The sequence below is a fragment of the Pezoporus occidentalis genome, unplaced genomic scaffold, assembly GCF_034315485.1.
Source record: "Pezoporus occidentalis ecotype Australia unplaced genomic scaffold, CSIRO_AGI_Poc_V1 ctg48, whole genome shotgun sequence".
NCBI lineage: Eukaryota > Metazoa > Chordata > Aves > Psittaciformes > Psittacidae > Pezoporus > Pezoporus occidentalis.
Window position 1 is genome coordinate 7,213,418 of NW_026915813.1, and position 25,220 is coordinate 7,238,637.

A 25,220-nucleotide genomic window follows, 5' to 3' on the forward strand; every position below is an offset into this window, starting at 1 on the left:
CAGACTTTTACAAAGAGAAATCTTTCCTGCTCCTGCCACTCATACCAAATTCAGCCCTCATGAGAGCCCCGGTGCTGTTGCACTGACACCGGTTTATCTGTTGGGTGTTGACAGCAGTAAGCTGCAAGTAGACAGACACAGCTCTGAATATGTGCAAATAAATGCACAACTGCAGGTGCCAAAGGAGCCTCCAGGTCAGAATAGGAGGCTTCCAGTGAGCTCAAGCATGTCCATGGCAGCAGAGCCCATCTGCCTGAATTTCCTGCAGTGCCCAAGTTTTTAGGTGCCACCATTCCCTTTGGCAGATAGCAAAGCAACCTGGAAGGCAGATTTTGGGTATGATTCACAAGTGTAAACATGGGTGCTCTCTATTAAGCTTAAGCAGAAGCTGTAGTTCTAACAGCACACAGTATGAACTTGTTGTGGTTTAAACCCAGCCACACAGCTCAGCTCATTTACTCACTCCCCCACCTCCCCCCCCCCACACTTTTTGCCCTCACCCTGCTCCCAGAGGGATGGGAAGGAGAATCAAAAGAATGGAACTCCCACAGGTTGAGATAAGAACAGTTTAGTAACTAAGGTGTAACACAAATCATTACTGCTACTGCCAATAATAATGACAAAGGAAATAACAAGGGAAGAGAATACAACACCTCAGCACCAGCCGACTCATAACTTGTCCCCCCAGCCCAACCACGCATCGACCAATACCTCGTCCAACCCTGCAGTCCCTAGCCCTTCTGGGTAACTCTCCGTTACATCCTGGGCATGACATGCTGTGGTATGGAATACCTCTTTGGTCTGTTTGGGTCAGGTGTCCTGTCTCTGCTTCCTCCCGGCTTCCCCTCCTCCCTGGCAGAGCATGAGGCTCACGAAGTCCTTGGCCAGACCAAACATTTGAGCAGTAACTAAAAACATCAGTGTTATCAGCACCGTTCCCAGGCTGAAAGTCAAAAACACAGGGCTGCACCACCTACTAAGGAGAAAAAAAAATGACTGCTACTGCTGAAACCAGGACAGAACTTCAGGACATAACTATTTTAAGTGACCAAATCCCTTCATGGGTCATACCCCAGTGGAAGAAATTCAAGAGTATTAGAGCAAAGCAAATAGAGTACACTACTGTAGGAACTCTCCTTCTTAGCAGTCAATTGCTTTTTCACCATCCACTTTTCATTCCTTTCTGTTGGCTTTCTGGAAACATGCATTCACTCAAAATGTGCCTGATTATTTGTTGAGAACAAATGTGAAAATCATATATACAGGAATTAACTGAAACTAGATTTTGTACTTGTACCAAAATCTAATTTGGTTTCTAGCAGCTGCACTAGAAGCTTGCCTGAACTCTGGCAACCCAGCCAAGGAACTGAAATTACACAAACGAATGTGACTAATCAAAATTAAAACATTCAGTGCAAAAAGTTATCCAGAAGGAGTAAATAAAATTCAGAGCAGCGTTTTAAGACCAAGGTACTGATTCATTAAAATAAATAAATTAGGAATCAGAAAGGTAAATTGTTAAGTGTCGAACTCTTTCTTCTGCTCTTCGAAGCCTTAATACTCCTTTACTCAGGTGGCAAACTTTGAATAGTAATGACTTGACAAAAGCTGAAAATCATCGACAAAGTCAGGATTAGCATTCGGGACTTCTGACCTCTGATCTCATGCTCAATACATCACATGTTGCATTTCCAATGTTACCTGTAATTAACTCTGGTAGAAGGGATTAAGAACAAATGGAAGGTGACTACTTTTTTCACACTTCAGATCTGATTCTTTCCAGATTTTGACAGAGGTGCTTTCAGTTATTTTTTTCCTTGAGAAATGTAGAAGCAGAAGAAGAGAGGTAGCTTTTCATGGAGCTTTAGAATGTATCAACTTGCTTTTCAAGAATAACTATCAAGGTAAATGAGCTGGAAAGAAAAAGTTCTCTTGTTCAGATGCTGAAATATATTTATGTACGGTACTCATTCCTTAAAACAGAAGTGGAAAGAGAAGTCTAAGCAAAACCAAACTTTGTGTGTGGGTGAAGTTTTAAGTATCAGCTGCTTAAAGATTCCAAATACCATAATTTTGAGTTACTACATCTGTGTCCTTTTTCCTGCAGACTGCCCAAAGTTTGTCAGCTAGGCGATGTGAACAATATTGTGAAATTTTCCAACTGAAATGGCAGAAATTACTTATTTATTTTAATATTCAATACTTAAATGAAAGAATTTTCAAGCACTTTGCTTTAATTGAAGCTGAGATGACTCCAGACTTCTGTTCTTCCCTTTATGCTTTATGCATTCTCATGAAATCCCATATGGCGCAGGACCTTCTTCAAACACAGACAATTAGACTCTTTTCGTGATTTGGCAAACCCATCATTTTCTTTTTGAAAATTGAAGTAAAACTTCCTCAGTTTACATCAGTTATTTCATCATGCAGCTTGCAAACCAGCTTTTGATATTGTTTATGTGAGGACCACAATTATTATCACTTGATAAAATAAAACCCGCTAGTCTGAGTTGCATGTAAAGTATGTATAAGTATTTCTCTGCTTGCATAATGAGCCAGCATAGCTGGTTTTGGTCTTTGCATCATTAAACACAGAGAACTTACCAGAGGTTGCTGGCCAGAAAAGCATACAAGCAGATATATGACTATTAGCATGCAAAATTGCTGGCTGTGCATCCAGCAGGAAAACATGCAGTGTCTTCCCAAAGCCACAAAAACATGTATGGTTGCCTATACATTAGCATTTTGATTCAGAGCAGTAATGCAGTTTTCAAACAAATCCCACCCCTGACCATCCTAATTTCTGGGCATTAGCTCAATACACACAGCAGTTTTGGTGCACAGAAGCCCTGAATTCCCTTTACAGGGAACTAACCCAAAAGCAGTGCACATGGAAGGCACTCCAGACTCCAGTGGGGATGTAAGAGTCCAAACCAAGCAGTGGGCCTTTGGGAAGCTCTAATCCACTTGCATGGTGAGAAGAGCCAGTCCAAGGGGTGAAGTTAAAGGTAGCCTGAAGTTCAAATCCTTGAAGGGCTTATAACGAATGTGCTGTTTCTCAGCACTAACTACTTCAATATGCTGATCTATTTCTGTTATGATGAATTACTCACTAATGTAGACATAACCAGCCCATGAAACATACCCCAAAAACCCCAACCAAGCAACCAAAGAGGTATCAAATAGATTTTTGCATAATATCTTGAGAAGTATCTCTACATGTTTTTTTATCATGCTGGTAGTTCCTATAGAGCTCTTATCACATTCTCCTGTGACATAAAAAGTACAGCTAAAATTTTACAGATGAAGGAAGATACCTTTGCTTTAAATTAACTTACAGTTCTGATGGAAAAATCCTGATATGGTAGATCTGAAAATGCGGTATCAATTTTGGTCTGCTATCCATGAACTGGACAGATGAAATAATAAACATTGTCTGATTCTTAAACTACTGTACAAAGGGGGATTTCTGGTGAGACAGACATGATTGTGGTTTCATTTTACAACTGCTAAAGCATGTGTAGGTTCTTTCAAAATTATAACACACAGTCACTCACTAGCAAAAATATCACAAGAATATAAGTTCTATTCTACACTACATACTATTCCTACAGATAAAGACAAACTGATCACTGTTCAAAAAAATGGGGATTGTGAAGATGCCATGGGTCATGATCAAATTAAGTTTGTTGTGCAGAAAAAGCTGGTTTTTTTACCTAAGCAGTAACTAGAAGAGTAATTTCTCAAGACTGAAAGTAACTGCCAACCTAACAGAGCACATGGAAGCATTTTATTTTAAACCTGAATGATAACTGGGATTTTTTAAAGAAGACTTTATTAAATTCAAAACTCCTGTCACCAGGACAGGAGCCTTCCTTTGGTTAGAAAGAAAGTTTAAGATGATGACAGCAGCATGCTGAAAAGCAAATACAGGTTAAATTGAGCTCACCCACTTCCAACTTTGGCAATGCAGCATTTACTCCCTTCTCGGCTCCTGGTGGATATTGTTTCTTGAAATGAACAACGGTGTTTCTATTTTTCTGTCTCAGTTTTTATAGTGCACATTGCTGACCTTTCAGAAAGTACCAAGAATTCCCAGAAAATCTGTAAATGTTAATGTTCTTTCCCAAGCAATATTCTCTCCCGCATGTCTACTTTACTGTGCTATTTCCAGAAAAAGCTGCTACCTGGAGTGAAACTGTTGGGTGATGACCCTGTGTTCACCCTGTATAAGTTTCAGTAGATTGTAATTTGAAGTAGCTTGAGCTGGACCTCTGGACTGAAAGGCCATGAGCCATGTGAGGACATTTGTGGAGCTCCTTCCAGTTTAGTTGTTTTGTAACAAAATTCAGCTCTTGCATTTCCAGACCACACTTCACCATGAACTAGCACCACAAGTGGGGTATGAAAAGGTACCATGGTACCCTGAACTCTTGGATGTCCCTCTCAGAACTCCCACCATATGGCCAAGTAGATAGTGGTAAAAGACAAAAATCCTAGCGATGCTACTTTGGTCTGAGATATTGGTGATACTCTGGTTTCCCCTGTCCTGTGTACTCTCATAGCTGATGCAATAAAGTATAAGGGAAAGGAGAAGATGAGCCAGCTCATGGCTTCTTTCTGGTAGCATTTGTTTTTTCTCCCTGTTGTTCAGAGCAACAGTAAGACACACCATCCTCCTGGCTCCTTCTGCTTCTCTGTGAAACAGAGGGTGAGGATGTCAACTGTCCAGTTCGCAGCATCACATGGTCCCTGGTGTGGGACCTGGCATCTTCCAGTTACCCTGTACTTCGTGTTAGTGAAAGCAGTGGCTAAAGTAAGCATGTCTGTATCTCAGGCGGTGAGAGCAAATATTAGAAAACTCTTACTTTGTTTTCTTGAGTCTTGCTATTACAACTATATTCTTTGAAAAAGCAGTGCAGAGGTGTCAAATATGACAATGATGATTTATTTTTATGACCCCTTCTGCAGTGATTAGCATATTTTTCTTTTTATTTCTGTCCTCCTGCTGTAGGCTTGCTCCCTCATTCCCATTTAATTCTCCTCCTTCCCTCTTTTCTCCCCCTTATTTTGTCTCCCTCAGGTTCTTTCATTGTCACATTGTGCTCCTTCAAATGCCACACACATTTTGTCAATGGAGCCTCTGTAGTAGCTGGAAACTGAGAAGACCCTGTACTGCTGCTTGCCAGGCAGCAGGGGAGCAGGGTTTTCTAAGTTTCCAGCTGCTTTTGAAGCAGCACTGATTGGTTTCTCTCGCTGCTGCAGAAAAGGCTGGCACACGGGAGCAACAAATTCAGCATGTCCTTCTGGACTATTTTCAATAGACCCGCAAGTGCCAGAACAGAGACTGGGAGCAATTTGATGCTGTCTGCTCAGCCATCCCTCTCTCTATTCACTGAAGAAACAGTCTCTCCCTTTGCCTTTCCACTTCTTTTTCCTTCATTTCTATGATTTTGCTCTCTGACGCATCTCTTTCTAGTCCACTACTCCAGCTTAGTTAGAGATTAAGAAAGAGGACCTTAGAGACACCATTTTCTTTTGTGCTACTTTTGCAGCAGTATTTAAGCTGAGCAAGCACAGTTCTGTCACTCAGTGATAAGCTGCTCAGCCATTAACACAGTGCAGTGGTTTAAAAGGTGCAAGTAGAACAGAGTAATGTCAGCTACTCTTGTATGTCCAACATAAGACAAAACAAAAGCTTACTAAGTTTATTAAATCAAGACAACACTCAATAATCCCTTCAGAAGATTTCTATAACAATGAAGAGTAACACCATAAACAATGGGAACAAATATATTTATACATTAAAAGTTCTGAATATCTTTTTCTCCCTCCTGAAGTTTTAAGCATGTTCAATATTCTTGGGGAACCTCCTGCGTTATATGCTTAGGAAACACTACTGTGAAGACTTATTCAATCAGGCAAATTCAAGGGGCAAAAATACAATGTTGTAAGTGGGCAGAGGAAGCAGTAAGAAGGGATGGAGGACAAAAGCAACAGAAGTCCACAATAACCATATATGTGCCCTAGGCCAGCTGCAAATCACTAAAATATTGCTTTCATAAAGCTACATAATTGTATTTTAGGAATCCATTATTTCCAAATGGTCATTTATTTGGCATTAGAAACTGGCAGATGTTACTGCAGAAGCAATTCAGAGAAAATACTTGGAAGAAGACAGGTTAGTACATCTGTAAATGAGTTCAAGCTAGATACATTAAGAAACTGAATATAAGTGGTTTAGGGGTAAAAATCAGGCCAAGGCTCCTCAACCAGGCCATAAATCTGAAGTTACAGCGGTTAATCCCAGATCAGAAATGTCACCACCTCTTGATGCAATGTGCTCAACTGGTACAGCTCAAGGTAATTGCTCAATTTCTTCAAAAGGTAAAACCTTGCCTCTGTGCAATTTGGGGTTGACCAAATACGACTTTTCTCACATGGTTGTCATTGAGGCAGCATAAAGAATAAAGCTGGCATAAACAGCCAATATGTGTATGTATTATGTGCTCTGGCTGATGCAAGATATGTTTCATTGTGCCTGATGTGGACTGAATTTGTACTGCCCAGAGATCTGGTAACTCACAGAACTGGTCTTTGCAAAAACACATTTACCTCAGAGACAAAGGGTGATGTTGATGAAGTAAAGAGGCATTATAAAAAGTAAAACTGTTACTCTGGCCTAGGTTTCCCAACAGCTCATCTCCCACCTAAGTACCTAAACAAAAAGTTTCCAGTGCAGCCTCTGGACGTCGTGTGGTTTCAACTTTAGATTCCTAAGATTTATGCCTAATTGGTCCAGACACTATAAAAATTCATTTCAACTAGGCAATTTGTTCACAAACTGGCAGATTTACAAAGCAGAAGAATACAATTTATCCAGGGCACCATTTCTTTTAAGAATGACAGATTATGTTTGATGAGGAGGGAGTATTCCATCAACAAGAGCATGCTTTATCAGGAACATGCCATGGAACTACAATTAACATAGTTGTTCCACTGCTCATGCAGTAAAGGCTTTATTTTTATCAGGAAAATTAATTTTATTAGGCAGAATGTATCTATTCTTGTATTTTACTTTTGTGAGTGAACACAGGACTTGTAAAAAATCTCCTGAATATAGAAGTCCTTTATTTATCTGCAGAACACATGAAACCAGTCCTAAATTTCCCCAGCATCATTTGAAGAGCATGTCTGAACTGTGTCCAGAAAGATGACTGAGAAACCCAGCCTATTCCCCATGCTAATCTAGTCACTGGCTGTCAGAACAAAGCCTCAAACACAGGTGCAAGCACCAAAAGGGATGATTTTCACAATGTAGCACGAGTCTATTACAGACTAGAGACACAGGACAACATACCACTTCTCTTGGAATAATTTCAGGAATGACTTTCAGTCCCTACGTGTTTGAAGACAGATTTACATCAATTACCTAGGGGTTAAAGGATCTTTATCATTTCATTTTACTACTAGTGTCCTGACAGAGCCACTTTGCCAGCTTCCCATCGCCTGCCTTCCCCTCTCCTAAATTAGAAACATCAAGTAATTTACACTTCACATACATTTTAGGACATATCTAAACTAAACACTGACTACTCTTCTGCAAGTTTTTGCTTCAAACTCAGTTCTACAACACTTGACTGTTAAAAAAGAAAAAAAATCCTTTTAGTTCTGATCTGGCACTGAAAGGCTGCCTAACTGCAGGTCAAACCTGTGTAGATAAGGTCTGTGTGAATGCTCAGGGCTAGTGCCCTCCAAGTACAAATGTGTAACTGAGCCTGGTGATGTTTTCCAAGGGAACATGCAAAGGCTGCTTTACATGTCCCTGCAGGCTCCAGAACCAGCTCTGCGGCTCTGGCTGCTGGTGCGTCCTTGTGCCAGCAAGGCAAGGGAGGTGGAGCCGGGAAGGCATGTGGGTGCAGCTACCTGGAGGTCTCTTCTTCCATGTTATGTTTCAGGCAAAGTATCTGAGAAAGCTGTCAAATATTACATGGACTGGAGAGGCTTTATGCAAAAATGCCCAGAGTGGAGCTTAGTAAAAAGCAACTGAGGATAGGACCTAACAAGATTGGGTTTACTTGCGCCAAAACCACTAATTACCAGATGAAATGTCAAAGATTATGTATGTGGAGATTATGTATGCAGAAGGGCTGTGACAGACACTGCAGCTATGTGGGGCAGGGAGTATAGCAGTCCTTCATGTATTTTTGCTAGTACACATGGCTTCTAGCTATTTGGCAGTGAGCCTCCCATAAAAAATGTTCTGGGTCCAGCTCCACCTGCCCTTTTCATAGCTTTCCAGGGCTGCTACCCATTTCTCTCACCCGATGCTGGCACTGCTGCCTATTTTAACAGTGCTGATGCTGAGACAAAACTAATAAACTCAGCTGAATTCTGCTGAGTTTGTCCCGAGCAATGCATATGTCTCTGCACTGAGCTCCATTGCTCCCCTGGTTCCATTTTGATGCAGCACTGAAACACTGGACTTAGCTCTGCAGCAGGCTAACCCAGATCAAAAAGAAAACTTGCACTTTACCTCTGTGCCTTAATATACAGCAAGGAGAGACATCTCCAGTTCTAGGCATGGAAGGTGTCATGTCTGTGTACGCATGTTCAGCCAAGGGTGCAGGACAGCACTAGTGGAAGGTTTGAAGTACCCTGCAGTAATGCCTGACATGTCACATTGGTGGTGTTGAAGAGGCTGTTCTTAGCAGAAGAAATTAATTACTCACTAGTTGTTTGGGATGAAGAGATGCTAAAACTGCTCATTTGGTTTCAATAACACAGTGACACAGTTGTACTCATCCTGTTTCCAGGAACTGTTCAGTTTATGTCAGTCGGGGCTCTCTGCACCTCACTCCAGCACATGGCATAAGCCCTGTAAAAAGAGATAACGCTCAGACAAGCTGGGATAAGTGGCAGAGATCATCTTGCTGATGTTACAGAACAGTATATCCAAGTGTTTAACATTAATAATCTGAGCCTTTGCCATTTAACTATCTTGTAGAGAGTACTCTGAAAATAGGAGAAGAGGAAACAGAAACTGAGGCACCCTTTTAGCGATGCTATGTCAATTATAAATACAATGATCACTAGGTTTGGGCTTATTGGTGACAGTTTTTCTTCCCTGCAATTTGTGTTATGGCCTGAAATCACAAAGCTGTGATCCCTGAGAATCTCCTTTGTAATGCATATCAACTTTTCGTTGTGCTCCTTTGTTCCCAATGTGACGGAGCATTGTGGTGCCTGTGTCCAGGGAGCAGGTTTGCTTTATTGTTCTTGTAAATATGTACTGCTGGGCGCAGCTCAGTGGAAGGCATTGAGTTTGTGCATGACTGACGCCGACCCGGACAACTGCTCTGACCCCCAGCAGATGGTGGTGCAGGGACTGCAATGATCTGGAAGTAATAGCATGTGCCATTTCTTTTTGTCTGGAATAGACAGCCAGACCCTGCATTTCCCTCCCCTGAGCAGCAACAGCTGTATATACAGTACGAGCTGGCGAAACCCTAACTGTCACTCCAGTCTTCCTCCTCTGCCATTAATCAGAAAACCTTGGGTGCTGAGATTTCATTGAGATTAAACACTATATGAACACCACATGACTCTTTCCAATGTTAATAAAACTGTGTGCATTGGGGCACAGATCAGTTGCTTTCCTAGAGAAAAATGAGTAATACTTAAAAATACACCACCCCCAATGTTACACTAGGTAGTGGTAGATTCGCTGTTTTTTAACCTCTACACAGAAAAGGCCAGGGTACAGGAATCAGTATTAACTAAGAATTTTAATGTTTAGACTACAAATAGCCTTTACTGTAGCTTTAGTAAGTTTTCATTGTCATTCATATTTGTTTTTATCAGGGACAAAACCAAGTGTTTCTTTGGCAGGAAGGTATAAAATGGGTGAAAGTCCACAAGTGATGTTTTTTTTTTTTTCAAGGCCATGGGAAATTTATTGCTTCAGAATTATAGCAGAGCAGTTAGTATTTAATTTTGTAAGTGAGAGGCCAGATTCTTTATAAGTCATTGTATATGGGGCATCTCATCAGAGGTCAAAAATGACAAATTATTTTGTGTTGGAGTTAATAATCATCCAATGTATGTTTGGCCTGTGCTACCAATTGCCATTAAATTGTCCTGATGGTCCAGAAGGGAACTTCCTTGGGATGGAGGGAGTAACTGATCCCTGTCCCTCCTCTCCCAACCCTAGCTGAGAAAGATATCAAAGAAAGGGGCTGAAAACCAGCTGCGCTCTGAACATTGTATTTCTGGCTGCTATAATGCTTCTGCGAGGCTTTCAGCCAGCAGGTCAAAGAAAGGCAAACCTGCAGTGCTCGAAATGAGGAACAATGGTACAGCAGGAATAATGGCAAGGAAATGCATTTCTTTTTCCACAAAACCTCTTTAGGCTTTTCCTCCACTCTATATTGGCATAAACACCTCTTGAAAATTTCACACACAAGACCCTCAATCTATAAACCCACATCCAAACTGCTAGACCATTCTCCTGAGACAGCAGACACCTTTACATTGCTTCATTCAGAGCAATCTCCTTTCTGTGCAGGGGAAACCTGACCTCAGTTTGCCCCTCTCACACTCCCCATGTTAATGAAATATTCTGGGGAGACCTGAAGTCTCCCAGGTTGCAGCACCTTGACACTGCTGTAACGTTACAGTCAACCTCTGCTGCTGGGCCACTGACTGAGATATGTATTTCTCATTACCTTTCATTCATCCTAGACTTGAGAAATGACCTCACCGAGTTTGCTGAGACCAGCTTCAGTTTGAAGCCACCATCTTCTTAAGAAAAAACAATGTTAGAAACTCCCTGTTCACCTCCAGTGTGAAACCACCTTGGGCTCATCACCCATCGGGGTGGGCCAAAGGAGAAATGATTGAATCTTTTTATATGACTTATAATGAAAATCAGTGTTCAGTTGGAATTCCTTCCAGACTTTCCTGATGTTGTTTCTAGTCACACCACCTCAAATAACAAACACTTAAGCAAAAGTATCTTTACTTTTTGACTAATCCCATTAGCTTTAACGAGTCTAATTGCATGAGTAAAATTATGCATGTACTTATCTCCTGGCAAGGTCAGTGCCAGTAATGAGCAGAAAAACAAACTGATAATGAAGCCATGAGTAATAACAATGGCTAGATAGCTAGATTTCTAGAAAAAAAAACCTGCTGTCTGGAACATTAAAAATGAAACACCACTTGTTAAGATTAAAGAAGAGAGAGTAAATTCTGAACCCAGAGTGACAATAAACAAAATTATACAGAAATTCTTTAATTAATTAGCATCCCTGACATGTCTTCAGTGACCTCCATAACATCTATAAGCTCATTACCTTAGTTATAACTTATCTGTTCAACCATTCATTTATACAAAGCTCATCCAAGCACTAATGAACTTTAGTGACATTAAAAGGTCACGTGTAATGCCCTAAAAGGAAAAAATTCAAAAGATTATTTTATTCACAAGTGTCAGCCACCCTGGATCTGAGCAATGAAATATTCTTAGGCGATTTGCAGGAATTTATTTTCATCAATTTCTGTCTGAAATAGTCTTTCTTTTTTCAGGTGAGTATTACGGAAATGAGCTACAGAACAGCAGAGGTTCAAAATGAGAGTTAGACTAAGTCCACAACAACTAGAATTTGTGCAACTGTTCTGGACAAAAGAAGTCATCCAAATAGATACCAACATGGCAGTATTACAAGATTATTTTTTAGGATTACGTGTTCTTTGACCATGCCTTCAGACTGTTTTAAAAAATACTGTGTTTCAGGAATGCATAACTTCCTCAATGTTTTATATAAAGAAACAGCCCCAAACCAAGTATTATCTTCACAGCCTGAGGCCATGGACAGTCTCTGTAAGCCACTGAACAGACAAAAATAGTTTAACTTCTTCACACAGGACCAGCACAAGACTTAGCCATCACTAAATTCTCCAAATAGTTTATGCAGTACCTAGCTTTATACTCATTGTGAAGCAATTAGTTTCCTAACTCCTCTCTTGCCATAACTAGGAAAATTCCTGTGTGCACATATTTCTATGCAAAATTACAGGTTAAGATTTCTGTCTATGCTTCCTCCCATTTGACATAGCGTGTGGTTATGACTGGGACGTAGACTTTCTTAGAACATAGTAAAAGGTTTATAATGTCAAATAGATTTTTAGTGATGGTTTTATCAAGGGGTTCTGTGCAGTTTGTCGTTTTCTTTTAGAGTAGGCCGCTGAGCTCTTTTTGGACCTTGTTAGTCTGAAATTCCCTTAAGCACTGTATCCAGCAGAAAAATGTGTATAATCAAGAGTGTGGGTTTCTCTCATGTTTTGTCAAACAAAATGAATTTCATTCCTTGAGGGCTTTTCCAAAAACACAATTTACCTGCAGGTAAAGGTGAAGCATGTCAGCATACATTTTCTCAAAGAGCCTCATGAAGGGGAGAGCAGACTAGCTAAAAAAAATCAGTCACTGAATTACAGTCTTGGGTGTAAGATGTCTCTGGCAGTTTAGATGGGAAGCTAATATATGTCATGAAAATAACAGAACTGCAACAGAACCTCTGGTTACAAAGTTTTTCTGCACAAAGACATGTTTTCATATTGATTCAGAATTGTAGCATTGCAAAATAAAACATCTGGAGCCATAGCCTAATCTCTGAATCTTCCTTTTCCTTTGTTCATTATTTGTGATAATTCATAGTCTAACTGACTAGTTAAATCTTTCCTGTCCTCTTGATGTCAGTGGGATGCAACTAATTTCCCTTGGCAAACACTGCTCAGAGTCAGTCCTACCAGGAGCAGACAGACTGAAAAGGAGCTGTATTTTGGAAGCAGGGAGATTTTTACAGTTTCTCTTGCTGCACTCCCTGTCAGTAATGACTCTGTAATCTTGGTTTAATCTCAGAACTGGTTTGGTGGGTACACACACTGAGCACGGCACAAGGTCAGGGCAGCGCAAGAGTCATGCTTCTGGCAGCACCAAGGTGTGCTCTGGTGAGCCTCCGCTCTGCTGGTGCCTGTGCCTGTGAATGCAGGGCTGGAGGTGCCTGGTGGTAGTGGGCAGGATCTGCCAACTCTGCCAACATTCTACTCTCCAGATGATTCACAGATTCACTGAAGTCTGGTGGCACCGGCAGAGGCACCCTGAGGATGGGGTGGGCACAACCCACTGCTACAGAGTACAGCTGCGTGTGGAGAGCAAGGCTAAGGGAGTAACACAGTGCCACATGTAACTGGTGGGCAGGCAACGTGCAAAAGAGGAGGAGCACTGTGCAAGAGGTTGAGAGACAGGCTCTTTGAAAAGCCCAGTAAAACTAAGAGAGATGCAGGATACTTTATGCACAAACAGAAAAAGACCTTCACCTAATGGAAAATAAGTACAGATACTTTTATGGGGTAGGGTGAGGAGCAAAAATTTAATGCAGTGCAAATTGTCTTAACAGTGTGTTTTAGAAAAGTATTTAAAAATAAGAGGTTACAGAAGTCAGTCATTAACCTGTTCACACTGCTAACCTACATAACCACATGATGTTATTACTGTTAACCTCATTTTCCCTCCTCCTCTTCCTTCCTATTGTTTGCTATACTCACTTATTGCATCTTGCCTTTACATTATAAAATGCTCTGTGAAGGGACTGTACTTGTTTGCAAGGCAACACCAGTGAGGCTCAAGCCTGACCGTACCTTTTGGGAACTACCTTACTAAGGCATACCTATACCTCAACCAGCATTAAAATACAGATTCAGACCTTCCTTTTGCGCTACCGTCCTCTCTGAGGTAATGACACAGAAGCAAAAACTACTGAACAGTACTCCTGCTGCAGACTAACTAGCCCATCCTTTTTTCCTATCATCCTCAAGACAACATTGCAAATCCTCTGAGCTATGCTGAACAACAGCATCCATTTCAAACAGCAGAGGCACTTCTGACATCAAGCTGCCCAGCTAGCAGCTTAAGCGATAACTTTTGTTGGCATGTGCACCACAGTTCAGATGTAAGGTATGTTCTGTGGGCAACTGCCTGTTTATTTTCTTTCCTAGACACGCGGTTAAACCACATTGTACATCCTGTGCTTATAAAATTCCAGCAGGCTTGTATCACAGTACCTACAACTAGAATGTGTGATTTACAGCACCAGATACAAACTGAAACATCTCAAGATAAACCTGTTGCTTATAGTGAAGATTCAGGTAACTGTGTGGTTCCACTACTTACAATGCTGTTTAAAGTCATTGGATTTTACAAGACACAATATTAATTATTTTTTATAAGAAGACAGACTCAAAAGAGAAGGGTACTCTTGGTCACCTTGTGTGTCTCTTACATGGCTGTGCTATGCGCATAAAAGACAGGGTGCTCCTACACAAATGGCTGCAGATCTGTTGTTTTCCCATTTTTGTCCAAGCCAGCGAGGCAGGAGACAGCTGCCAAACAAGGAGCCATCCAGCATGTTAACTCATGCTGTGCCCAAACGAATGAGCTTAAGGGAAGCCCAGAGCTGAGGCTGAGCTGGAGAAAGTTTGGTCTGGACTGGTTGAACAAGCTGTTGAAATCTGCCTGGTGATCACACCTCGCACCCAGTGCTCCTGCTCCTGTCTGCCCTTTTGCTGTAGAGTTCTGCTGTAGTTGCTCAAACATTGCTGGCAAGCAACCCCTTCAGTACCATTGGCAAGACAAAACTCCAGGACAAAAGATCTCCTCCTTGCCCACACAAAGGGCCTGATCCCTACCGTCGGCTCTTGCCAGGGTCCCTGTCTTTTCTCCTCTTTCTACCCAAAGATCCTTAGAAGACTGATGTGCAGACCTGGCCCTGTCCACATCTGCATGTATTGGTGAATCCAAAGAAGTAGGAGGTGATCCTGTCCCTCAGTTTATGAGAGTAAACTGGATTTCCTTCTTTAACAGCCTTCCATTTTTGAAGGCAGCTAATGACTCTGAGCACCCAGCTGGAGCCACCCAGCAAGGCGTCTGCTGGGAAGAGTGAAGCCCAACACCTGTTGAAATTACACCCTTCAAAGGAGCCTCCAAGCTGTGCTTCTCCAAACCACCTCTGAAGTGATGGGCCTGATTCAGAACCCTTCCACCAACCTCAGGAGGTCTTACATCAAACTACTGATTTGCATAGCAAACGCAACATTTTAAAAGCAGCAAACCTTGTATGTAAATGTGTTTTCCAGCTCTGGAAGTGCTTACATTCATTACAGACCAGAAAGCAGGGCTTAGTTCCCCAGGGTACCAGATGCTTTCAGTTTCCAATAAAGTCAACAGGAATTGCTCACACTTTACTATGTGAAATACAAACATAGCAGCAAGAAGATAAATTAATGCATGAACAATATTAAAAAAACCCACTGTGGTTTTATTATCTTTCCTTCCACTGGCTACTCATACAATTTCAGGCTATTGTTTTTTGTTTGACTAGTATTCCTGGCCTTCTGAACTACAGACTGTTTATCATCAAAAAGAAAAAAAAAGAAAAATCAGTGGTTATTTGCTTTATAATGTACTTTTGCTGGTGATGGAAAAGACTACAATAATTTCTGTAATTATTAATTCTTTGAAATAATATACCTGCTCCAGTATCCAATTAATCTGGTTACCAAAATGCCTTCTTTGTAAAATATTAAAAGTCTAGACACTGCAGATTATTGTGTGCTGTATTTTTAGATTTTCCAGTTTGATTCAAAACACACTAAAAGAGGGGCCCCATCAAATGACCATCTAGAGACAGTCCATGGCAAATATCCAGAAACCATTCTTAATGGAAAGGAGTGAGCATGAGCTGAGATCATTCTTCAGCCTTGGGAGGGGAAAAAAAAAAAAAAAAAGAGAAGATGTTTTTAGGAAGAGATTTCCAAATAGATTATGAGCCAGTCTCTGCAAACAATACAGAGGATTTCCAGTATGCATTGTGCTTTTGCCGAGAACTGCACCTATGAGGGAGCCAACCAAAGTCCTTTCAAACCTAATGAGGAGGTGGAAATCATGATGGGGAAAGTCCCTTAATGAGAGCAAACAATAGCTATTTGTACAGTGAGTAGAATTACAGCAAACTGTTGCCAAGTAATCTCTTAAAACATGATTTTACTCATCTGAGACATCATTCATTGAATTAATATTAGCAGTGGAGAATGTATGCAGGAGAGAAACCCAAAATCACATTTATGAGATTACTAAAATGTTATCTTTCTCTCTAATTTGGGAGACAGCAGAGGTACAGAGGTGCAGTAATAAAAATTATGTGGGTTTTGGAATCTCAGCAGATCTTTAAATCAACACTGCATTTGTGCTTGAAGTTGGATTGACGTTATACTAAAGACAGAGAAGAAGTTGAACAGACAGGGCAGAATCCTTAAAGTATTAATTTTCCAACACAGTCTTCTAATGGACAAACAGCCCCCTCACCTTGAAAACATGTTGTTAAAACAAATAAAAAATGGGGGTCTTCTTTTGCTATGTCAAAACACTGGAACACATCTGTAGATACCTTCTGTTCCCGTGCCTCAGCAGCTGATCTGCGAGGTCACCACAAGGTTTGCTGCATCGGTTGAAGTCTTAGCAGACTCAACAACTTGTGTTTGCTAAACAAATGCTTCTTGTGCTTTTGGCTGCAGACTACAAGAGGTATTATGAAAACAGGCTTCTCGTTTGGAACCGATTTTTAAAAGGTGATGGAACATTTCAGTGTAAGAAATCCATTAGTGCTAATGCCTGTGCCTCCACATCTCAGCCTCCTACTCCAGCGTTTTTGTTCGCTATTTGGAAATCAATTTATTTTCAGTTTCCCACTGTTTTCTGTATGGAGTCATGTACGAATTAATTTTTAACCTCGATAAACAGGAAGTGCTTAGTCCGTACTGCCTTGCAGAGCCACCAGACACAACACGACAGGTTTCCTCCAGTCGGTGCGGCCTGGCTTTCTCTGACTATGGCAGGGAAGTGAAGCTGCTCGATGGTCATCAGCTTGGGGTTTTGACTCAAGCGATTCGTCTAAGCAGGCACTGACAAAACTTCCACAGAAGATCCCATTTGAACTCCTGAGAGATTTTATACGAGGAAAACGAACGTCTTCGTCTCCCCCACACACCACGGCGCCTGTCGGCACAGCCCAGTTACGCGGCAGGAGCTTCTCCGCGGACCGCCAGCCGCGCATGTGCGGCGCCCACAGGCAGCACGAGGCAAGCGGCCCCACACGCGCTTCCCGCGGGGTGGGGGTGGCGGAGGGAAGAGCGGCGAGCTCCCCTCACCGGCACCGGGGCACCTCTGTTCCATCCCCCGCCGCCCCTCCTCGCCAGCGGGGTAAGCCGCAGGAGCCAGACGCGCGAGCGGGCAGAAGGAATCCCTCAATCTCCCGTCTTCACCCCCCGCCCCGCGCGCTCTGCTGTCGCGAGAGCTGCCGCTCTCACCGCTCTGCCCGCCGGCCAGCGGCGCGCGGCTCTCGCGAGAGCCGCTCGGTTCCCACGCCTCGGCTGTTGTGTCTGAGGGGAGAGCCCAGGCGCGGAGTGGGCGGTGCGCGCCGCCTCCTTCCCCCGCCCCGCGCGTGGCTCACGGGCCCGCGCACGCGCGCTCCGGGCGCGGGGAGGGGGGGCTCTCTCGCGAGAGTAGGAGTTTTGGCGAGAGTTTGTGGAAGATGGCGCCTGTTGTGACAGGGTGAGTGCGGGGGGTTCGCGGCGCCGCGCCGGCAGCCGGCTGATTCTGGGGGTGGCGGCGCACCGGTTGCTCCACGGCCGCCCGTCGGCGCCTCGGCCGCCGCTCGGGGGAAGCCAGGGCTGCCCTTCGGATGGCCCTGGGGCAGGCCCCGGGGAGCAAACCCCGGGGGGCTGGGATCCCGCCGGGTGGGCACACGGGAGGAGGCCCCCCGCGCCTCGGGTGACAGGCCGTGAGCGGCCTGGGCTCCCGTCCGGAGGCACCCTGGTGGGGAGGGCTCGGCAGGGCTCGGTGCTTCCCCTGCTCCGCTTCCCTCCGGCACGAGCACAGCGGTCGGAACTCCGTGCGGGGTCAGTGCTCCTCCTGGCTGCTCCGGACGGGTCCCTCTCTGAGGGCTTCCCGGGGAGCAGCGGAGACCAGCGAGGACGGACCCGGGGCGGGCACATGCCGTTCCCCCTTCTTTGCTATCCCAGTTCAACCTGCCGTAGAAGGGGGACTCCCGGGCTCCCTCGGCCGCATACTGGGGAGCTCTCGGACAAAGGCTTTTGCTCCTGCAGTTTGGAGAAGTTGAGCGCAGCCTTTCTGCCCTGCCTTAGCCCCTTCGTACGGCGGGGGCTAGATGGAGGCCCCCGGCCCGGCCCGGGAGCGGGGTGGCTCTGACACCGCCGAGCGCCGAGGTGGAGCGCTCCCGGTCGCGTAGAGCGCGGTCAGGCTTTCTGCCGCTGCTAGCAGGACACCGGTTCCTGCAGACTGGGGGAGTAAGGCTCCCTTTCTCTCTCCTCCCCGTGCACCATTCCCAAGGCTTTAGGGAATTCTAGCTGCCTTTCTCCAAATATTGCGTTGCAGCGAAGGGTAGCAGCCCCCCCACCCCGCTACGCCACGCTGGAGTGTAATGAATGATAGTCGCCATCCCTTTCAGCCACACTGGGTAGTACTTAATCATGGCTAGCCAGCTGCAGCGTGTGTCACTGTACTAAGTGACACCCTGTTAGCCACCTACAGCTGATGAATAATAACAGATCCACTGCTGGTATACACAATGCAGTCTCACCTGCAGTGTTACATTGCATATTGTCATCCTCACCACGTCTTGAATTCTGCTGCTTACTGTAAGTGCCGTGTCCTTAATTTTGGACTAGACTAAGCATATGTGACCTCCCTCTATGTGATGAGGGAAGGGACAGTCAAGAGATGAACGGGCTGTTTCTGTACCCCACCTGTTTGTGCAAATGAAACCCTAAGTGGTGAAAGTACTGCCTGCCCTTCTGCAACGTGGACCTTATTTTGTGATTTCACAGTGTGTCTGTGACCTTCTGTCTTCCCTGTGGGATTACATTGTCTACAGCATTGGCTCTGTGGTTAGAGAGCAACAGCCTGCTTGGGGGTGGGGTGGAGTTGGTGGTTGATGCTTTTGTTCTCATGGAGAAGGTAGCATTATGGTATTTTGTTGTTTTGTTTGGCTGCAGTAGTGTTTCCAATTCTTCACTCTTGTTTGTCGAAAACTAAACTGAAGTTTTTGCTTGATTTCTCTCCTGATAAAGGCGGCTTGTGGCTGATACACATTTTCCCAATTAAATGTTCTTCGGGCAAGCTAGTCTTACTTTGTTGTGGTTCCTGGAGTGTACTGTTTTAGAGGTTAGAGTTGAAAGAAGGGAGCAAACGCGTTTAAAGTTTGCTGCAAGTTTTAGTCTGTGCTCTAGTTAGTCTTTCCACGTTTCTGTTACTGCATTCATCTGAGTATTTGGGTTCTGTTTCCTTTTGTTTATTGATTATTACAATAATAATCAGTTTGTCAGGAGTGTTCTCATGTTTGTGATGTTACTTTTATTCTTCTCTGAGATCTGTTACAGTGTTGACAGTAACAACTGTAGATTATTTATTCATTAGGAAAAACAGCATTTTACCATGATTGGAAAAAAAAAGGTGTGTATTTTAGGTTTTTAATGTTGAATTTATTGTTCAAAACCTGTAAGTCGAATAATTCTCTGAAAAAGTAGTCTTGTTTTCTTACTGTTAAATATTTTTAACATTGGTAAAATGAAGTCTGTTAAATTTAGTTAATATTACAGTTAGATTACATTGAGGAGTCTGATTTTTTTTTTTTTATGTTCTGTGTTTGGAGTGTGGCTCTGATGCTGGGCTGTCTGTCTGTGTTAATATTAAAAATTGATGTTACTTCAGTAGCTGATTTTTTTTTTTTTTTTTTGAAATAGTAAAGGCAGTTTTCTTTATGTAAAAGCTGAATTGCACAGGAATAAAAGTTCCTGAAATTAAAAAGCTTAACTGAAGAATGTAGTATGCAAATACCATGTTGTATTTTAAGGGACAGTTTGCAGTTCTTAGGGGTGCTCAAACTTTGAGGTAAAGCATATGGTGTTTCTGCAGTCAGTGTAAGCTGAACGTAAAAGTACTACGATTTTTTTTCTGCATAAACTTTGTGCCTAAGCCTACCTGATAGTACATAGGTTTATGCTGTGTTGAAACGGAATAGTAGGAATTTACTGCAGTTATTCTGGGGGGCAGTCAAACTACATTTCCAATTTCTTGTTTGTAGCATGTGGCATACTCCTGCTACTTGCATCACACCCATATACATGGTGTGACAGAACCTGTATTGCACAGGAGCAGAGCTATAATGAGAAAGTACACAGAAACATCAAATAACTGAAAATGATTCACTAACTATTTGAACCATTATTTAAAATGAAACGGGTAATTTATGGCTGGAATAATAGGATAGTATTTTGGGGTTTTGTGGATAGTATAGTAATGTATGTGGATAGTATAGTATAAAATATATATGTATAATATATATTAATATTAGAATTAATGTATAATACTAATTATATCATATACATTATATATAATATACATATATATGTGTTATATGTATAGTATAGTTATGTGGATAGTATAGTATAATATAGTATATATGTAGATAGGATAGTATTTTGGTTTTTCTTGTGAATGATTTAGGAAAGCATCACTGTAAGATGACAAAAATAATGAAAAGGGTTTTTAATTAGAGAAGCATTTACATGAGTGCAAAACATTTTGTTTTGAATAATTACTGATACTACAGAAATGCATATAGGCCTCAGTTAGTTTGTAACTTTCTGTGCTACACCTAACACAACCATATGACACAGTTTCTATTCCAAAGAACTGAATTTTGTGTCACTTTACAGTGACATAAAATATGGAATAGTGTCTCTGTAGCCTGAGATGACTTGATCTTTAAAGTACTAGAAAGTAACGCAAGAAGCTATTGAAAAAAAAAAAACCCAAAACCAAAAAACCAGCAACCAAACCACCTTTGCAATTCCTGTGCCACCATACAAGTGATCAAAATTTTAGAAAAGATAGATAAAAATGAGAACTGCTAGGCATTGTTTTGAATGCTTGATTGCCAGTGAAAACCTCTGTCACCACAGTATAAAGGATAGTATTGGGATTATTTTTCAGGCAGGTTGAGAAGCCTTGAAAAAGACAAAATAACTGAGTGGGGTTGTCACTGCTAAGATGTTTTCCATAGGCACTGTAAAGTAGACAGTTGTTTTAGTAACACTTTTTAAAATATCAGACTATTTGAATTATGTGTCTGAATTAGTCATCCCACAGCTCTGTGGTTAAGAGGTGTTTCCTGACCCGGAATATTTAACAATATAAGGGTAAGACACAGGAGAATATCTGGCATCAGTGCAGTGAATTTTAGCATAGTGGTCTAGGTGTGCCAGCCATCTGGTCGGTTTGTTTGTCTGTTTGTTTTTAGTGAGCCCTATGGAAACATTTGTAGGTGTGTTTTGGAAGAATAAGGTGCTGCTTTGTGGAGAAGTTCAGAAATGAAAATATAACAGTTGATTGAAATATGAACCTCATCTATGTCCTGATTAGTAATCTTGGGATGAGGGCATTGACCAGTAAGTGTCTTGAATTAGAGAGTGAAGCAGATGCTGCTCAGGAGATGGGGGATGTAGGGGAGACTTGTTTGATCTGACCTTAGGCTATAAAAGCTATCTAGAGAGTAGCATTCAGAATGAACAGAACAAGGTCAGCTCTGGTTTTTGAAACATGAACGAGGATGCTTTGCTAGTTCTGATGTAAACTGCTATGGTCACAGGATAAGATTTAAGCTACTAAAAGGCTTATATTAGTGATGTGGTGGGCATTCCCAGGATATGAAAACTGGGTTAATTCTAGGACTGATACAGAACCATAGTGTGAGGGCTGATGCATCGTTTAGAGTCCCAAAGGTTAGTGACTCGCAGTAGCGGAAAGCGAACTGAAGCAATGAAAGAGTAAGACCTGTGTTTTGTCTGCACTGAGCTGATAGTGAGGTATCTATATGGAGAAAGACACAAGCTGGGGTATTAGCTTGGACAAACACAGGAGATATGAAGTAGAAAGTATATTGTGATTAATGGCAGGGAGTTAATAGTTTGATTTCAGTCCTGGCCCAGGATAAAGGGAATGAGAATAGAAAGGGGTGCAAGACAGGAATCGATTAAATGATTCATAAAATAGCACAGGTGAATGTGGAGGCTTCTTAAGGAGGATGCACTGAAAGAACAATTAGAATGATAAGGGGATGAATCATGAGACCAACGTGCCAAGGAAACCAGGGAGAATATTTCTGAAAAAGGAACACTGCTGGTAGTCTTGTGTGATTGACAGATCTAGGAAGATGAGAATTACCTGTTGATTGTGAGCCTCATTGGAGGGTTAGGCTGCAAGATGTTAGTGAGAATGGTTTCAGTGCTGCTCAAGATGTAGAAACAGGATTATATAGACTGTAGGAGTAGAATTCAAGGGAAGATCATGGGATCTTCAGGCTACAGTTTTTACTGTCACTGGAGGTTTAAACATAGAGCTTATTAAGATTTGAGTAATAGCATAACTACAGCTATTGTATAGTGTGTATGCACATGATGAGTGTTAAAGGTTGGGAAAAACTCATTTACAATCAAACGAGTAGATGGTTTTGCGTGACTAACATTTAAATCATTATCGGAGAGCATGTCAGTGTTTTGAGTCTGGCTACTGGGAAATCTTTCTGGACAGTATATCTGAAGAAGTCTTCTGAGATGCTTGCAAATATTCTTTAACCTTTTGCAGTTTCAGTAGCTGCAATTTTATGAAGTTAAGCTCTTGGTTTTAATTTTATTTACTGTTATTGTTTAGTCATTGTACTGAGTAGCTCTTTGTAATTTCTGACTTATTCTGGTTGATAGTAGCACAAGGAAACTTTGAAAATAATCTTTTTATAGCTTGATTTCTCCAGGAAAGATCTGTAGACTGTTTTATTAGGCATAGTACATGTGCTTTTTTTAATGCTAGTTAAAAGGCAGTACCCTTTGCTGATATCTCTTTGCAGTCATAATTCTTTTAAGCATGCTATTCTGTTCTATGAATTGCATAAATGATCACTAGTTTGTGAATGGGAGTTTCTTTGACTTGCTAATTTCTGCTTTGCAGTAATAATTGATTCTATGGTTGTTTTTCAGTATTTTGAGCTTAAGCAATTTCTCTCTTTACAAGTAGCTATAGGGTACTTTAGCTTCTCTTCACATTCTTTTTAAAGTCCTTGTAAAAGACCTGTGGTGCCTTCATGGGCAAAGATTTTGAAGCAAGTTTTTATAGTTAGTAACTCATTTTTGGTGAAGGGTACAGTTAAGGTGTGATATGTACCTGTTTTTTGCAGTCTTGGGGTTTGGATAAAATTGAGGAGAAAAATTGTAATTTTGAGCTTGTAAAATATTTAATACAAACGAGTGTTCTCTCTTACACAATACAAAATAATAGTTTCACATTTAGAGAGTGAATCATGGCAGCAGAATTTTAAAGTTTCAGGACATAGAATCATAGAATAGTTAGGGTTGGAAAGGACCTTAAGATCATCCAGACATCTTTTCTATGTTTGTCATACTTGCCATTCGAAATAGTTTGGACGTTAATTGCAAGCACAGTATTAACTGACCTAAATGGCACTGTAATATGCTGAATCACTGCTTCCCAAGAACATTCACAGGCAAGGTGTACTTTTAAGTGGATGTTATTTTTTTTTTGTGTTATTGCAGTACTTTAAAAATCTCAGCAATTGCAATGTCTGTCTGCTTTTACAGAATTGCTCGGTTTTCCCTGTGTATTTAGGTGAAGACAGGAAAATGGTGAACATCACGAGCTGTATTGTCAGATGAAATCTTATTTCTGTTGACAAAACTATATGCCTTTTAAGTCTACAGTATTTCAAGGCAGGTTTATAATTATAGGTGCAAAATTATGTTCTTGATCTTACTGAACTTTCACTATTTTTATGTGGCAATGCTTACAATGTTCTAATATGATACACTTGAACATAATTGCAATAATTAATCATTAAGATCATATGAGGTAAAGAAATACTATGGAATTATGGTTATTTCTTTTCAGTGTAAAAACTCAGAAGAGGAAACAGCCAATACATTTCTTTGAAGAGAAAATTATTAATAGAAAACAGCAATTTCCATATAATTAGATTCTGAGTCTTGCAAAAGTAAGCGCTAAACCTAGAGTTTGACATTACCTCATTTCCTTGGGTTCTATTGATGTTGTGGTTCTCTTTACTTGTAATTCGTGTGTGTCTGTGTATTTTGTGGTTGCTACCTTTTGTAAAAAAGATGTTAAGTACCCTTTCCAACCTAAAGAAACTCTTTCACTGTCTATTTCGATGTGACATCACTGGCCACTTTTCAGAACCCATGTATACTATTTAAAATAACTTCATTTTCTGAAAAATACTTAATACTCCTCAACTGGAGTTTAGTTAGCCAGATAGTGATATATAGCCATGTGGCTTTACGCTCTTCAGTTTGTAACTTGTAAGTTACATATCTGCAGTGGTAAACTTTTTTAGCAAGAAAAAGAAGGTATGGCTTTTGGTATGGAAAGTGTGAGAAATCTGTGGATTAACGTCGCAGTTTTGCATCCTCAGAATAGACAGAGGCTATAACTTTACAAGGATAATACTGGTTTTGTGTTCCATTTAATATTTTGTGTAATTTTTGAAAAGAGATTGATATATATAAACTCTTACCATAAGATACAGTTATTGAAATCTTTCCCTATTTTGATTAATCAGATTATTCAATGAATGGCATGCTGCTGGGGCACAATGTGTTATTTCTAAAGCAATCTGAACATTTCAGTCACTGCATGTTTCTTCAGTGAGTTTATGAGGCTCTTTTTTGGATCTGTCTTTTGTGTAGGTATATCTTTGAAAACATTCTTGTTGAATTTAAGTATATATTTCTGTAATTTATTTAAATAAATTTGTTTTTGTTGCCTCACTTGGAAAACATGAAGGCATTAAGGTAGTTGTGCATATACACACAACCATAACTTCTCCTCATTTGTTTCTTATTCAGGAGCAAGAGCTCTCCCCTTTTCGTTGTAATTATATGACTAATTTTATGAAGTGCCATTTAATAAGTATATTCAAAATCCTGAACAGTTGTAATGGGCAACAGTCTGTATTGGCAAGTGGTCATTTTTGACTGCTCTGTGTGAGATTACACGT

At 41.4% G+C, this 25,220-nt stretch overlaps 1 protein-coding gene across 4 annotated transcripts in view; it reads left to right on the forward strand.

Moving 5' to 3' along the window:
- RBPJ (recombination signal binding protein for immunoglobulin kappa J region) overlaps window positions 1–25,220 on the forward strand; it is a 140,456-nt gene that overhangs the window by 68,470 nt on the left and 46,766 nt on the right. The window contains exon 1 of one of the 4 annotated variants that reach the window (XM_062636531.1): window positions 17,544–17,668. The exons of 2 other annotated variants lie outside the window; for them this stretch is intronic. In XM_062636531.1, the coding sequence (XP_062492515.1) occupies window positions 17,649–17,668 (20 nt within the window). In that variant the 5' untranslated portion in view covers window positions 17,544–17,648. Of the gene's footprint in view, window positions 1–17,543; window positions 17,669–25,220 lie in introns of those variants that run through there. One more of the 4 variants, XM_062636534.1, reaches the window with a different exon arrangement.